Genomic DNA, 17,540 nt, shown 5'->3' on the forward strand with positions numbered 1-17,540 from the left:
TCAACAAACTCTGGTGCTGTGACAGATCCAAACAGATTTCTACCTTCACCAACCAGCAGTACAGTTGGTCTTTGCAGTTACTAAGATAATTAAATCTTCATTTTATTTCCACAGACTCTTTACAGCAACCCTGAATAGCTTTCTTCTGTTGGCTTTTTTTAAAACAGGCTCCAAGGTTGGTTGAACTTCAGAAGGACTTCTACAAATACTTAAACCTCAAAGGCCAATGAAAAGCTGAACCCCTTAGTTAATCTGGGAATTCACTTGATGTTTCAGTGCAAAACTGAGAGGTAGCAGTCCCATAAACAAATACAAACCAAATAAAAAATTTAAACAACCCCACAGGGAGCAAAGCTATAGTATTTTACGCTGCTTCATTTTATTTCTTCTCATTGCATGTGCCTTAAAGGTCAATTCTCTCTGCAAAGTTCACAGCCAATTTAGATTAAGCCAAACACTTGAGATACCATGGCTTACTCTGCATTAACTGAGCTTCTGCCTTCCCCTTCTTAAACTGAAGTCTATACTGCCAAAAGTGCAAAGAGACCTCATGCAGCTGATGATCACAGCCGATGTGAGAGGCATCAAGCCAGCTATGTCAAACTATCGCTGAGGCCATCAGACCATTTCATTAATGATCTTTTTCTCTATTTCTTAATCTATTTCTCAAGCAGAGACTTTGCATTGTTCCCTGAGTAGTATATAAATGAGAAAAAGGGAAAAACAAAATTGAGAATTTGAGGAGTGGTCAACCAAGGTTCTGTGTCAGCGGAGCACATGTATGGCCAAACTTCGCGAATGCAGATTTGGGAAGGGCTCTCTCCATGTGCCCTTCCAGCCTGAGCAGTGGATTTTTTAGGTGAGGCTCAGCGTGCGCAGAACTGGCCCCACCGTTTCGGTCCTGAGGTCCATCTGCCACGGCCGAGCGAGCTTGGACAGTGACAGTGAAGTCCTCAGGACCGTCTACAGCACCCGGTACTAACCGGGGCTGATCCTGCTGAGCATCCGAGATCTGACGGGATGGGATGGCAGAGAGGCTTGAGCTGCCCGGTACGGTCTCCACTGAGACTCGAACTCACGACCTTGTGACAGAGTTCGGAGTACTCACCATTACACCACAGCACAGTGTGGGAGCAATATCATAACAATATTACTCTCCATGAAGATGAGTAACAATGTGCCAGTGTTTCCATTGAGGAAAGGACTAAATGACCCATATGAAACAAGTGCTCACTGTGGTGAGCCAAGGGGATGGAACTGCTTGTGCCAGGACCTTTCTGGCACAGAGCTGCTGTCCCTGGAGCTTCAGTTCCCATGCATATTACAATTCCGGAGTATGGCTCAGAGTCTTACCTTTTCCATTGTTTCTACACTTTAACATCAAAAATTAATACATTTGAGTAGTAAACGAGGCAGGGGGGCAGAGGGGATGGAAATTGGAGAAAGACACAATGACACACCACTCTTTTCCACTGTAAAGAATCAACAGTGATTTCTACTTACAGGTAGTTACTACATAGTCAAAGCTTCTCTGGAAATTGCCCTCTTTTCTCCAAGTGTGGTTTCTTTACAAAAATCCCCTTTAAGTACCCAAAGATATAACTTCCACCTATCAGTGTCTTCGGACTTGTGAGTAAAAAGGACAGAACAGGGCACAACATCCATATAAAAATACCTCCATAATAACCCTACAGAAATCTGGTGCTTTTTATTATTATCAGTAATTTCAACTGCATCCAGATGTTCACAACACTTTATATACAGAACTGAAGAAACAATGGGCAAAAAGCTGCCTCTGTTTTCACACAGTGTTTACTTTGGGGACCAGCTTTTGGCTTGAATAGAGCTTCTCTGGTTTGTGGAACTGTCACATGAAAGCAAGATGAGGTACAACATCTACAGAAGCTCTAATCTAATCTTTCACCCTTGCAAACACAGAAATTAACATCTTTTATAGCTACCAGCTGTCCTTGGAATCAATGGTACTGTTCCTCTGGAACAAACTTATCCCTTCATGTTAGTGTAAAACAGCATCCTAGGGTTGGAATGCAAACAAAAACTAGTTACTAGGGGCAGGAAGAAATGCAAAACTGCAGATGAAAGATGAATTGTAGATGAAAGTTGAACATATAAGCCTGACATGAAAGAAAAAATTCCTCTGTATTTTCCCTATTTGATAAAATATTTGAAGAGCTGTTAAAGTAGATGATCACTGACTACAGATCTGGCCCTGAAATTTGAAGCTGGATCAGTAGCACTCCATAACATACTGCTTCTAGGAATTAGATAATTATTAAAGTAATAATGCAAATCCATGTATGCACCATAAAAATCATGCCTTCAGAAACAGATTTCCTACTATTCAATAGCTTCAATTGTTTGTCCTGTTCCTGGGATGCTGGGGTATAATATGCAATTTAGAAAGCATGGTCAGATAAGCATTGATGGGAGAGAAAAAGATCAGTGCCCTATGCAGCAATTACTCTCAGCGGTCAATAAAAGGCACTTAAGCTGAGTTGAAATGTTAGAAACAGTACAGGTTCGTTACTGATGGCAATTTGTTTTGCAGTAGCAGATGTCGCACACCAAGAGTAAATGATGTCAAAATGTCAAACATGAGAAGCAACATACACCCATATCAGCACATTATAGCTCATACAAAACCAGCATTAAAATTTACCTGGTGACCTGTGAAGAACCTCAGGCTTCCTAGATTTTGAAATTTCAGCATATAATATAGAAAAAGTTAATGTAGCTGCATCACAGAAGAGGACAAGCACATAACACACACACACACAAATGCATCAGCCAAGGCATATTCTGCAAGTACAAAACAAAAGTGCATCCGCTTCTCATTGTGGTCTGTATATTATCAAGAACTTCCACCTCTGGAGGCAGCTGGTGTATGACAGTGCATTCTGAGGTTAAGCTTTAATTTTGTTAGCTTTATACTTCAGTTGCTGGAGCAAGAATCCATATAGTGACTTTAACTATCTTAGGTCCATGAAATACTGATGTTGAGATGTTCACAAGAAGGGCCAGGCTACATAGTAGCTCAGCAATCAATTCAAATTATATGAAAGAACATCTCTTTAGGATCTAGTTTAAAATAAACAACACAACCCTACTCCAGTAGAAATAGTCAAGTGATTCTTGCAAAACAAAACCAGTATTTAAGAAGGGACAAGATTGGCTTGTACATTATGCCTGACTAATCACCTTGTTATTAGAAGAGTTATTAGAAGAGAAGAGCAACAAGGCTGGTGAAGGGACTGGAGCACAAGCCCTATGGGGAGAGGCTGAGGGAGCTGGGAGTGTTTAGCCTGGAGAAGAGGAGGCTCAGAGGTGACCTCAGCACTGTCTAGAACTACCTGAAGGGAAGTTCTGGCCAGGCAGGGGTCTCTTCTCCCAGGCACTCAGCAATAGGACAGGGGGGTATGGGCTTAAGCTCTGCCAGGGGAAATTTAAGTTGGAGAGCAGAAAAAAATTCTTTACAGAGAGAGTGCTCAGGCATTGGAATGGGCTGCCCAGAGAGGGAGCGGATTCCCCATCCCTGGAGGTTTTTAAATGTAGATTGGACGTGGCGCTGAGTGCCATGATCTGGTAAAGGGACTAGAGTTGGACCAAGGGTTGGACTCGATGATCTCGGACGTCTTTTCCAACCCAATCGATTCTATGATTCTGTGACTCTAAGAGACTGGAAAGCTGTATCCCTGTATGAGGTGGGGACTACTCTGGTTTGTTACCACACACACTTGATGGTTCTATTACTACCCACATGGGTTCTATCACCATATGTTCAAAAGGAATAGGAGTGTCCACTGCTATCAAATTGGACTTACCTATTTATTTTGTGAGAGATTTATGAAGCTCTGAGCACAACTAACCAGGAAATCAAGAAACTGTTTCTCCATCCCCATCTACCCTCAACAAAGGAAAATATTCACTCATTCCTTGAGATGATGCTCTTGCTGCAACTTGTAATACAACTTGATTAATTATGGGATCTGCTGGGCAACTTTTCAGGAAACTGCAAATCCAGTCCTTCTTGAGCTACAACAGAGTTTTCCATGTGCCTCACAAACTCAGCAATCAATACATTAACAACTGTCTGTTGGTAAAATATAAATAAATCTAATTTAGAAATCAGAATTCTGCTTCCTAGATTTGCCAAAAAAGGCTAAATTCCAAACAGAATTACAAATATCCTAATATAGATGAAATAGTAATGGGCAGTTTTTCATTGAATTCTTTAAAGTGCTGCAAATTACTTTTAAATAACATTAAACTATGCTATAATTTATGAAACCATTTAAATTACACTGTGAAACCTGGTATGGCTTTTTGAGAAAAAAGCAAGCAATCTACTCATATCCATTTTCCCAATGTTTCATTGTTCTTCTCTCCTTGGAACCTTTTTGGTAGTTTAAAAGATCACAACCTAGGACAGCACTGGGGTATGATCAAGTAATCTGTGGGCAGTCACGGCTCTGGATTTGTCCCCTGGGAGTTGGGAATATCCATGTTGGCAGGCACAGCTTTATACACACAGGGCTTTGACTGTCAAGACACTTCTCTAGCACTAGAAATGCTTAGCATTGGTTTAACCACAGCAGTCACTAATTTTTCTTTGGTCTTCTTCTGTAAAGCAGGTATGAACTCCCTCTGTGCAGCTCTGCTATTTAGGGTAAAAAGAAGGTCAAAAATAGTGTTGAAAGAAGTGTTTGTTCAATGAAAGAAAAAAGAAGTGAAAACAAATTCTTCATCTACTGTGAATGAGGAGGAAGGGAAAACCAGATAGTATCAGAGCATGTAATGGAGCTCCACATGAAGGGATATTGCATTTCATCATCATGATTGTTTTTTTAAGACACATTTCAGGGGCATAAAACCTCAATGGACATACTGTGAAACATGAGGCCTCTCTGGAAACAAGCCCCTGCTGTGTGATCAAAGGAAGGTAAGTGCTGAGATGTAAGTATAGTCAAAGTTATCAGTCTTACTCCCCACAAATAAACCACAGGCTTGCATCTTTTCTCCATGGTTTTGCTAAAGCCTGTGATCAGTGAAAACCTATACTAACCTTTTTATATAAAACATCACTATATTGATGAGATACACTCAAAAAGTTTTTAACCTTCTGATCCAAATTTTATTTTATTGCTCCTTCCTTCAGAACACACTGATTTCTTGCAGTTACAGCACTAACTTATGTTCTGTGCCATTCATCTTCTGCTGGTGAAAAGCAAATTGGACAAAGCTGTCATAGCACATTTTTATCTATGATTTCTGAATTCCCTCATCTCAGGTTCTGTAATAATTTGACAAGTCAGTATGAAACTGCTGAGGTTCATTTTTCAAATCTGATGATGTGGCCACTAAACCAGAGGGAATCCTTCCACTGATTTTAATAGGTCCATGAGCATATTCATCCTTGTATCTGTACAGATCACTTGTAAAATAACCAGTTTTGTAGTTGCATAGCTATTTCCTATGTGAAATTATTCACACTTCAATAATACAAATAACATGCTTATAAACTTCAGAGTTGTAATCTCATAGTCTGAGGCAATCACAGGGGGATGATGCACACTCTCCCTTGTCTTTTCAGAGAGGGTTGGGTTAGGTACTTCAATACTACATCCCAAAACATCACATCAAATAATTCACCTGCTTATCAATTACAGAGCCATGAATAAGGCAAAAGAGATCACAGAAACAAAAGAAATGTTGGCAGAAAAAATTGTTAATCCTTTAGAAAGTCACAGAAGGAACTTATATGGAAAAAAAGGCAAAACTAACCTTCTGTGGAACTGACCAGATAATACTGCAAAAAACCTTTCCTCATAAATTACTGTTTCATTAAAATGGAAACATTTCAAGCCCAATGAAATTTTTGACAGACTGGAGTTTTGTCCGTTCTCTGGCAAATTCCTGAGGGACTAATGAAAGCAGAAACAGCCCAAGCCACAAACTTGACATTTCAACTGGAAAAGGACATTTCTCAAAAATCCCATTTCACAAGAGAACTTTTGAAAGTATTGACTTCAACTCAATAAAACCTACAATTTGGAAAAACTTAAAAATTTCTGCAAAATTCACTTGCCACTCCTTTGCATTTCCACAACTTTTGCTTCCAATTTCACACTTTCAAAATAAATCACTTCCAGCAGTATATACAGGAACCCCAGCCAGTCTGTAAGGGAAGAATATAGATTTGAGCCTAACAAATGGTGGTCATTAAGGATCCTCTAAACCAACACATAAAAGCAAGCTGCTTTTTCCTAACAGTCAAACGTCAGTCAGAAGCACTCAAATGTACAAGCAATTCTGTTCTAATGATGGATAAAAGGTAATCTCATGCCACATAAACAAGTGGAAGGCAGATTTCTTCCTGGAACCTTCCCAAGAATAGCAATATTTATTACAGATTTTCTGTCCAAGGGGGCTCATAGTCCTGTGCCTAAAACCTGATTTCCATACCACAGTAGCCACATGACATGTCACACTGTCATCTTTTGTCCTGTACTGTTTGTTTTGGGTAAAGCTGCCAATGTATTTACACAGCTTGCCTTCCTAACTACATCTCACATGGCAGCAACCACCCATTCTGCTCTGGTCTTTTCAGCCAGCTTGTTTATTATGGATGGAAGAAAGTGTGTTTTTTCAAACACCTTCACTGTTACTCAAATGTCTTCTCCACACTTTTCACTTGGTTCCCGTTACAACCTCAAGAGGGTTTGCAAACTACCACTGCCTTTGCAGAGCCAGTCAGAAGGAGAGGCATCAGGTCAGGAGTGAAACTGCATTGGTGTGGCAGACAAGATCTCCCTCAGCACTTTCAGGTTCTTCTTAAAAGACTAGAGTGTTTTTCTCCCTTATAAAGTACCAGGAATGAATACAACATTTTAAAGGCTAGGGAGGGATAAACTTCTACAGAATACCTACTTCAGAGTTTCCCCCAGCAAACCTTGAGGAAACAGATGCAGTTCAGCTTCTAAGAATCTACAGAGGCTCAATAAAAGTGTGCTAGTTGCTACAGAAACCTGATAGAAAAGACTTCTACCATGCCAAGCAAACAGAGTGAGGCATTGAAGTGAAACATGATATGCAATAAATGCATTTTTCATATTAAACAGTATTTTAAAATAATAACTAATGTAACATTTTGTTGGATTGCTGGAAAGGAAACCTGGGCTCCTATTGCTGTCCTAAGCTACGGTCATAAAAAGAAAGCTTACTGCAAAATATTCTATTTCTATTTCTCTTATGGTTTCAGGTTGTGTCATTAAAGATACCTGTACACAATACATAAATATATTCTTTAGACTAAGACACTTAAGTCTCTTTCTCTAGAAATCATCACCACCACCATGCACAGGCATGAATAAGGCCAGATTTTGCCATTTTCTATGACAGCTGCAAGACTTAATACTGCAGAACTGTTGAAGGGGAGGCAATGAGTCGTCTCTCTTGCTCCATGCTGCCAAAACTTCACATATTTATTGTTCAAGAAAAATGGATTTGAAAATGGTCACGACTGGAAAGTTGAAATACCTCTCTTCTGCTTCTTCTGTTTCTCCTACCACTGCCTTCATCAAGCCCCCAGCACACTCCATGGATCCTTTTCCCTTAAATTGCCATCTGTAGTTTTAGATTAACAACACACTAGTCCTATAAGAAAGTCCAGGCCCACCATTACAAAGACCATTTCTAGCAATACTGTCATGCACCACTGTAGCGGTTTCTAGAGAGGTTTCTGCTGTAGAAAGTTAAATCCCCACAGTCTGCTCTGCCAGGTCCAGTCTTGGCACTGTCCTCTCTTGTGAAGTTGAATGTTCTAGCTAGCAGAGGTGGCATCAGCAACAGGTAGAGAGTCCCACAGGCAGGTTTCCACCCAGAGCACTGAAAGACACCCTTAACCATCCCCAGGCAGATGTTTTCGTGTTGGAGAATAGCTGGTTTTGTTAAAGCAATTTTGCTGAGGTTTCAGAGAGGATTTACCTTGACACAAGTTAGAACACCACAGAAAAGTTGGTTGGAAGGGATGTCCAGAGATCATAAAATCCATCCTCATCCTCCTTGACACAGGACTATTGTCAGAAACAGATGAGGTCAGCAAGGACCTTACCCAGACAAGTCCTGAAACCCAGGATGGCAGAGCACACCATCTCTGCACATCTCACTCCTGTGCAGCACGAACTGCCTATGCAAGAAGGGTTTTCCAAATCTCTGCTCTGAACCTGCCAAGCCACAGTCAACGACTCTTGCCTCTCTTGCCATCTGCCGCAAGAAGACTTTGGCTCCTTTGTCCAACAATCCCTTCAGGAAGCTGGGATGGGTTTCCATGCAAACAGATGATAATGAAGGTGCACAAGCCTTGAAGGGATTTATCTGTTAACTGCAAACAAACATTTTTCTTTCTGGAATAAATGCACCATAACTCTTCTTCACTCCAGTAAAACACATCCAGCAGCCCAAGTCTCCAAGGACACCTTTCACTATAACAGAAGCCTTCAAAAGAAGAATACATCCCAGCTCCAGCTTCCTAAATCTTTGCAAAAGCTTCCAGATACAGTTGGAAGGCTTTAACATTTTTTAACATCACCTGCATTCAAGCAGTTCTACCCTGCCCTCTTCGACAAATTCACAGCAGAGGGTTTCAGTTTGCCCAGCAGTGTCATTTCCACACACAGCAGCTCCTCAAGCACACAAACTAACGAGGCAAACCCCATCCTATCTGGTCATAAGAGAAGTTTCTGAGTCACATGCATATTTGCTTGGTTTTAGCACTCAGTGTAAGAGACAACCTCATAGATGTCGATTTATCCAGAGTGTTAACATTCTGGGTTGTCTACTTGTTATTTATGAAAGTGAAGTGTTCCCAATTTGAAGGCACACGAGTAAGTTTTCAGAAGAGAAGGAAGATTCCAAGAAAAGTAAAATCAGAGCAGACCTGTTTAATTCTTGCCAGCATGGAGTGGTTTCCCTGCTAGTCATTTGGTCACGTGGGATGAGTGTTTTTTATCTTCAATGCCAGATGTAACCCTTTAACTGGGTAATTCTAATGATTCAAATGCATCCCAGGTAAACTCCGTATCAGAGTAGCTTGCCCAGTTCCTGAGCTTGTAAGAATGCCCTCAGCAAACAATTCTCTTGATGATAATGCAATTTGAGATAATTTCCTATACACATATATGCTCTAATCAGCATACATTTCAAAGTGATGAGCAGAAATATCCCTTGCCATATACAGCTCTCTGAACAGCTTCTGGCTTTAACACACTACAAATTTAAGGAAAGCGTGTAAGCAGAGTCAGTTCATCTAGCAGAGAGCCCTGTATCCAAGGATGTCTAAAAGCAAGAGGATATGGAAGAACATGGCAAGCACAGAGTGGCACTTTATTAATATATTCTGAGATTTCCAGCATTCATGTACACTCTCAGAACGCACAGAATCCCAGACAGTAAAATGCACAGATTAATCACAACTTTGATGAGAGCATACCTCCTCCTTCGTTATTTTCATTGCTATGAATAGTTTAGTATGATTAACAAACTTTAACATTCCATTCCAGAAGATTATTTCCCATATAGTTTGTGAATGTGCTGAATACCACTGGCACTTGTAGAGTTCTCTCCACCACCAAAACCAACTATTTATACCTTTTTTTTTCTGTTGATTACTTTTAATTAGGTAGTAATATTCAGGACACCATTCCTTTCAGATCTGGGCAACTTATTTTCTTTGTAAGCCCCTGGTGAGAAATACTAATAAATGTCTTTTGCAAACCCAGGTAGATGATCTCAAACAAACCACCCTATCCACAGGTGCTCTGAATCTTTTAAGAGCTGCATCAGACCTGAGAGACATTACTTATTGCTGCCTTCCCATAAACATCTGGTTTATTTCTATCCAGTGTATCTGTGTGTCATTAATTGCATTCTTTCCAACAATAAGCTCACCAAATTTAGTCAGACATGATTTTTTAGACAAAGGCTTCGACATAACTCTGCTAACAATGAAGTCAAATGTTTAGTGCACTTGGTAATAAGTGAGTCACCTTTTTAGTTCTTTCTAAAAAAATAAATATAATAACTTTGCATTGTACATAGACTTAGCAAAAGCAGGAATAATGTGGGAAAACAGTGACAGGATTATTTAGCATGAAACACACGGGGCTGGGAAAATTACCAGACATTTGTTTGAAATAAGAATCTATCGTATGTTTCTTAGTAATTTTACAGGCAAGACTAACAAAATAAAAAAAACGTTTGCATAAGAGACATTCATCCTGTTATGTTCCTTAATAACTGAAGCTTACAGAGCCCTTTAACCAAAGAAAGCCCATACCTTGCAGAGGGATTTGACAACATCTTGTTCATTTCAAACAGGACTTCAGAGTGTCACTGGGTAAAGAAAATTTGAGAGCATTTGTCCAGCACTTTGCTATACAAATGCAGAAGCTGCACTTGAACATCCTAGGCTCTTTTGACAGGAGTGGCTTTTAAATTGCCAAGATAACATAAATAAAAGCTGTAAAATTAAACAGCCTAATGCTCCAATTGCAACTACAGCTCTTACTGCTGTGATTACTATACACTGACTGACAGGTTTTTAGACCTGTCCCTTGTTATTTGTTCCTCAACGACAGGACAAAGTCCTTCCCTGGCTTCTCTAATCCATACAGACGTACCCAGCTCAAACATTCACAGGGACTTCAGCTGTGTATGGAGAAGCCTGGAACTTCTCAGACTTGGCTATGGTTCAGTTTTGTCTCCAAGTACCACTACAGTGTGCTGTGGACCTATATAAAACATGTGTGTATCTCCCAACTATTACTTCTTCCTTGTGTTTGGCTTTTTTATGTTTTTCCATAAAGCAGGGGAGCATCTTCCTCTCTCTCTCCTGACCTGAAAGCCAAGCATTTCACAGAGAGCTGCTCCATCAAATAGCAATACCTCTGGCACACAATTAAATAACTCACATCAGCATTTCCATCTCTAAAAATGCTGAATATAAACAAAAGGAAATAGAAGTGGTGTAAAGTTCACTTTAGCCTGATTTATCCCAAAACTGAACAGACATCCTGGCAAAACAATAGGTCACAAGGGACAGAACATAAACTTCACCTCTGGTCTATTTGATGAGGTTTACTATCCCAGAAGAAAGTGAAATCAGACACATCCTCAAGTTTTAGACAAGATGAATTTGAAAGATGAACATTATTTCAGAAGAGTTAGCAAAACTACAAGTTGAGAAACAGAAAATTATAGTCTGAATAAGATAATTTGCCACGTTCAGAGGGGTTTTTTCAACCTTTTGACATTTTTTTTAACAAACTGCTTTTCTGCATGCAGCTTTGAAAAATTATATGGTACAGACAATCCTTCTCATCTGGTTCTTAAATATCCATCTCTGTCTTCTGATTTTTCAAGGTCATTTTACATAAAATGACTGCCATACTAGTGTGCAAGCAAAAAAAAAAGTTCACCTACTCACCCAGATAACAATAATTTACCCTGAAGCTTCAAATCAGCAGCACAGTCATCAGATTGACAGTTCCTCTCAAAAACAGTCTGTGAAAAGGAGAAAAGAACTGTTAAATCATGAAAGGAGCAAGATGAAAATTCAAAGAAGGAACATGCTTGGATTAAATAGAAAACCCACTAAAATCTGTGATACAGGAATATATAGTGTGAGTGTTAAGGAAATTTAAGGTAAAGTAAATCTTATCTTTTTTCAGAACTTGTTTTATTCTCTTCTAACTGAACGATACGTTTCATGAAACTAGAGTCTCTCAGAGGTTTTCCTCAACCCATTCTCACTTCTCATCTGATAAGACTTACAGCTCACACAAATTTTCTGGCATTCTTATTTCTCTTCCCAAGGTATGTACACGAAAATTAAACAGAAAATAAAGTATTTATGGAACTATTTTCAGTCCTAAGAACTGCAAATAAGGAAATCATACAACAAACATTTTCACTATATTTCATGTACAGTAGGTAAACATTTCTACCATCCTGCAACCAACAGAAAATTACAAAGACTGCTACATACCAGTGATAGCCTCAAATAACAGAATCATTGTCAATCTTATGAACTCCAGTCACACTTAGAAACACAGAATATGCCGAGTTGGGAGGGACCCACAAGGACCATCGAGTCCAACCCTTAGCCCTGCACAGGATCATCTAGGAAGTATGAAGGGACAACATACAGGCATGCCATTTCAGTGGCAAAAAGTAGAGGGATAGATGAGAAGTCTAGGAACCGGTGTTATCTGTGCAGTACCACGCCATGGCTAAATGAGGCAGCCCCCAATAAGTGGAAGAAGGGAACATGAACATGCTCCTGGCATCAAAGAAACTGTCAAGATCATGGTTACCTTCCCTGGATGTTTAGATCAGTGACAGATACCTTTCTGAACATAAGGCCAGACTTTTCGGGCTGGATGATTCATTCCTTCTGAATTGTTGTGCTCTTCAGCCTACCATGTATTGAAACACACAAAATGTTCAGCTAGGAAACCTGGCAATCCAGCAACCTCCTCCTTTAATATGAATGTACCTTTCTCCAGTCTTGGCCTCATTACTTTTTTTACAAAAGTAAATATATTTCAATCATACATGCAAAGTCAAAGAAAATCTGTGCGAGACACATAAAACACTCAGACAGGGTTGGAGAGACTGAGGAGAAAAAAAAATTGCAGAGTTAGCACATTTTTAAGAGCTCTGCCCACCTGTATTACGACTGGAGAAAGCCTGGAACCTTAAGGTCATAGAGACTTCTAGTTTTTTTGCTTCCTTTTCCTATGTCGTCAGAGCTCTCCAAAAAGGAGTGGACCTTTATGAAATTAATTGGTGTTGGACTAGCAGATATCAAACTATGCACTGAGTTGCAAAAAAAAAGAAAGATAAAAGGTGGCCAGTTCATCTGGGCTGTTTTTACTTTGTTCTTTCACTTTCCTTCCTCATCTTTTGCTTTCTTAGAATCTTGGAAGTGAAATTTGTTGTGGCTTTAAAAACAATGACTGAACTTACCCTTCCTCCTTAATAAAGACTAGCACAAGTAAAGGACAAGAACAGCCCTGAGATAGGAACTGGCTCTAGGCATCCCTCTCAAAACACAGCACATTCCAGAGGTATAGTTTCAAAAGTCCTCAAAATTAATCCTCAAACACTGTAGTAGTTATACATAGGAAAGACTGTTTGACCTTGAGAGGAGAAAGAATAATAAATCGTAAAAAATTCTTGCCTATCAGTTTCCCTGTTTGCATTGCAGAAATATTGGCAAAATGAGCATGGTTGTCAAAGAAATGATCTGCATATTTCAAAGAATAAAGCACTGTAAGTGCATTTAAGTAACTCTCTAATAATCCTGGCATTTTGTTACTAAATCTATAATTAAAGTTCTGCAGAAAGAATGAAGAAATACTTAATTTTCTAAACTCACTGAGCATGTATCTCTTCCAGCATATCATGCACTAGAGAGTGAGGTACTTTGAAATCCACTGGAAGCATTTCATTATGTCACAAGAACCAAAGTTCCTGTACAGCACTGGGCTGGGAGAAAGAAATTATGGTGATGAGTGCCCAGATCTGTAGCTGTGTAGGAGTCAACTGTTGCTTCTGTGGAGGATCTTGAACCTGTTCAGGTTTGGAGGAAGCTTTCTCACCTGCTGGCTGGACGGGATTTCCAGTACAACCAGGACCCACGGGTGCAGGCACAACTTATTGAGCAGTCCAGGAACTGATTAGCACTTCCAGGCTAATGACACCTCTGGATTATTTTACTATTTTCCACTATTTCCCTGATCTACCAGGATCTCTATTCCACTTTCCCTTTTTGTGTGTCTTTGAGAGTCTCAACCCTCTAGATTCTCACGATCAGTCTACTTCCCCTATTTTCTTCTCTGCTAATTTGAACCTTCGCTTTCCCAGCTTTTGCTGCTTCTGCTTTTCCAGCTGGCTCACTCCAGTCTGTTTAAATTCCTCTTAAGGAATTAAGGGAGTAAACACCCTTTGAAGCATCATAAAATTTGTGAACACTACTTATATACTCTGTTACTGTGCTCTTACTGGGTTTACTTGGGCTGCAATTTCTTTGGCCAGAATCTGTACCTAACTCAACAGCATATGCTGTTGAAGCAGAAGTCCATTCCTGGGATGTGGCATAGGCCCTACTACAATATCATCATGAATTTAACTCTAAGCAATCTTTAAAGTGGTTGCAGCTTTACAGTACCAGCTTTGGAGGATTTATAGAGGTCTTTAAATATTAAAATTGTTAAAGAAGGTAAGCAATGGGTGGTCTGGGTTAGGCATAACTGAAAAAAGGAAGTAGAGCAAAATAAAGTCACTGCACTGCGGAAATAGTTCATAATTTTTGCCACTACTATTACCCAAAGTGAAGAGGACCACTTCTGGACAGTGATTTGATTGAAATCTAATTGAATTTTACTGTATTCCACTAACATTGAACCAAGTTCCTCATAGCTTTGAATATGTGTATCAGGAAGCTTCCTTACATAAGGAAAACATACATGAAAAATTGTGGGGGGTGGATGCAGGGCAAGAATTGTCCTAAGTGAGAAACAGCTGCATCTCTTATCTCAAGGCCACCACATATTTGTCGGCATTTCCATAAGAAAAACAGGTATTTGTGAGCTCAGTAGCAGGGACAGGATAACATCAGTGCTTCTAGAACAAATCTTCACTGTCCAAACACAAAACTAGTGTAATGTGCATTTTCACTGGGTCTGTCAGACTTCCTGAAATCACCAGATCTACAGCAAAGCACAGATCAAACCCAGCATTTCCAGGGTCCATGATTCCTCTCTGCACTCTCATCTCTACTGCCCAGATTCCAGCAGCTATGGGAAACTGTTCCAGAGCAGTTACCAGCAGATCACCAAACTTCCTCAACAAACACATTTTTCTCAAATTCTGCATGGCAACTTTTTCGAGTAAAACAGGTTATGGCCCTTGGGAGACCAAGGAATGTGACAGGTATGTCCCTGAGAGGCTGGGAATGATAGATGGCACCCATGTCCTCCAGTGAGTAAGTCAAAAAGCCTACATTAAGGTACACTCATAATAAAGAGTGTACATGTCTGTACACAGTCCAATGCACAGTAAGGAGAGATCTAAAGACAGCTGATCAGGAAGGGAATACATCTGCAAAGACAGTCACAACAAAGCAAGTATCTGTGTCCATTATGCCTCTTGAAGAAAGGCACAAGAATTAAATTCCACATTTTGTGATAAAGGCCAGAGGTAAATGTAGTAGAAAGTAGGAGAGGGATAATTCTCTAGTTCATGCACCCTAAGCCATCCTAAGCACAAAGCTTTTGGATATTGGGCATGTAGATATTCTTCTTTTCCTTCTCGCTGACAGTGGACTGCTACTGAAAGCTGCTAGGAGGTAAAACAAGAAAGAAGGAGCCTGGCTTCAGGCTCATGATCAGAGCAGTGTACTCAGAGGAAGAGTTTCAAACAAGGCTTATTAAACTGCTTCACTTTCTCTCAGTGGCTATCAAAAATTAAAGACATTTATGTTTCTGAAAGTAGAGAAGAGAAAGGAAACATAGAAAATAAAATTTAAAAAAAAATCAACCCCCCTGTGTTTATGACACTCCTGTCTACAGAAAATACTGGAAATCTTCCAATAAACTAAGAGGAAAAAAAACCCGTAATTCAAGATATCCAATCTCCCAAAATTCAGGGAAGCACATGGAAATTTTAGGTTGTAGCCAAAATGTACAAGACTTTGAGAGGCTGTCAGCACCATTCTAGTAATAGCTTTTCCCATTCTTTCACAGAAAGGGAAAGTGACAGCTGAAGGTCAATGTTTGAAGAGAAGGGGGAAAGAAGGGGAGAAAGAGAATTCTCTAAAGAAGCCTTAAAAACATCTTTTTATGCACACAGGAAAGAGAACAGTGATTCACTTGAGATCAGGCATTTAACTACTTCTTCGCACATCAGTCTATAAAAGGTTTAGATACCACCTCTTAAAAAGGGGCAGACTTGGCCTTTAGTAAATGAGGATCCATTGCTTTAACTTCATAAACTGCACAGTGAACTTCTACAGAAAAACTAAGGTTATGCAAGATAATCTGCATTAAGAATACAGTATATCAATCTCTGATTTTCTGTAAATTCTCACCAAAACCTGCATTACGTGCAGAGATCACTTAATAATTAGATCCTGCTAGTAGTAGAAAATCAATTTAATAAGGGGGCTTGTTATTTTAATAATTCTATACTTTTTAGATCTTGATGCTAAATGGTTATAACCATGTTATCTGGTGAAGGTGAGTTCTTGGGCCCTGATTTAGAGACCAGGATATATAAATCAATTTTCCAAAGTGCTGACCTGCAAGCAAAACTCATTAGCTTTTATAGAAGGTATTTTCTGTTTATGGCTTTACATTATATACTTTTCACTCAGACATTAACATGCCTAAATATAGGTACCGGAGCCTGATTTTAGGCCTTCATTTATTTTGTTTTTAAACCCTCAAGTTGCCTTCAAAATAAAGCTATTTCCTACATGTCTAATGGTCACTAGAAAAGAAGCAAAAACTGATTTTTCTGAGGAATCCTACGCTTCACTATACTACTCATGGAAAGGTTCCATCCATATATCCTGCTAAGACAAGCAGAAAACGGCTGATTTAAATTCCCACTGGAAAAGCCGTTATTACTGTGAAAAACTTTCCAGGATTTCATCAGCTGTGCTGGCTAAAATTAGAATGCAGATTTCCACAATACCTCTGACTGAATGACGGAGTGAACACACGACAAAGCCAGGAACACCATGGGAGAGATACATGTTCAGTAGAATCCTACTGTGAAACCAAAGAGCACTGCTGGGACCACATGGTGCAAGGGACCCTCAGCTCCACACAGACTCATCAGAGCACTGAGTCTGAAGGGGGAAGAAATAAGACCAGGCTCACTGGAAATAAGTCTAGAGGAGGAATGTCGGAGTTGGAGGTGAAATCCATAGCCCAGCTGGAGTGTGTCTACACCAGTGCATGCAGAATGGGTAACACACAGGAGGAGCTGGAGGTCACTGTGCAGCAGGAAAGCTATGACATGGTTGACATCACAGAAACATGGTGGGATGACTCAAGACTGAAGTGCTGCAGTGGGCAGATACAAGAACTTCAGAAGGTGGAATCTTCAAAGAGCAAAAAAACTGGATGGATGGCCAGACCCAGAGAGTTGTGATGAATGGAAGTAAATGCATTCCTGTGTTCCCCAGGGCTCAGTTTTAGAGCCAGTCCTGTTTAACACCTTTATTGATGATCTGGGTGAGGGGATAGGATGTACCCTCAGTGAATCTGCAGGTGACACTAAATTAGGTGGGAGCACTGATCTGATGGAGTGTAGGAAAGCTCTACAGGGAGACCTGCACAGACTCTGTCAGTGGGCTAAGGACAACTGTGTGAGTTCAACAAGGCAAAGTCCCAGGTCCTGCACATGGGTTGCAGCAACTCCACATAGAGCTACAAGCCTGGGGGGAAGTG

At 40.0% G+C, this 17,540-nt stretch overlaps 1 protein-coding gene across 1 annotated transcript in view; it reads right to left on the reverse strand.

The window, feature by feature from the left end:
• ITGA9 (integrin subunit alpha 9) overlaps nucleotides 1-17,540 on the reverse strand; it is a 203,748-nt gene that overhangs the window by 75,661 nt on the left and 110,547 nt on the right. The window contains exon 17 of the mRNA XM_071561537.1: nucleotides 11,504-11,580. Coding sequence (XP_071417638.1) covers nucleotides 11,504-11,580 — 77 coding nt within the window. The remainder of the gene's footprint in view (nucleotides 1-11,503; nucleotides 11,581-17,540) is intronic.

The sequence above is a fragment of the Pithys albifrons genome, chromosome 7 (genome assembly GCF_047495875.1).
Source record: "Pithys albifrons albifrons isolate INPA30051 chromosome 7, PitAlb_v1, whole genome shotgun sequence".
NCBI classification, from domain to species: domain Eukaryota; kingdom Metazoa; phylum Chordata; class Aves; order Passeriformes; family Thamnophilidae; genus Pithys; species Pithys albifrons.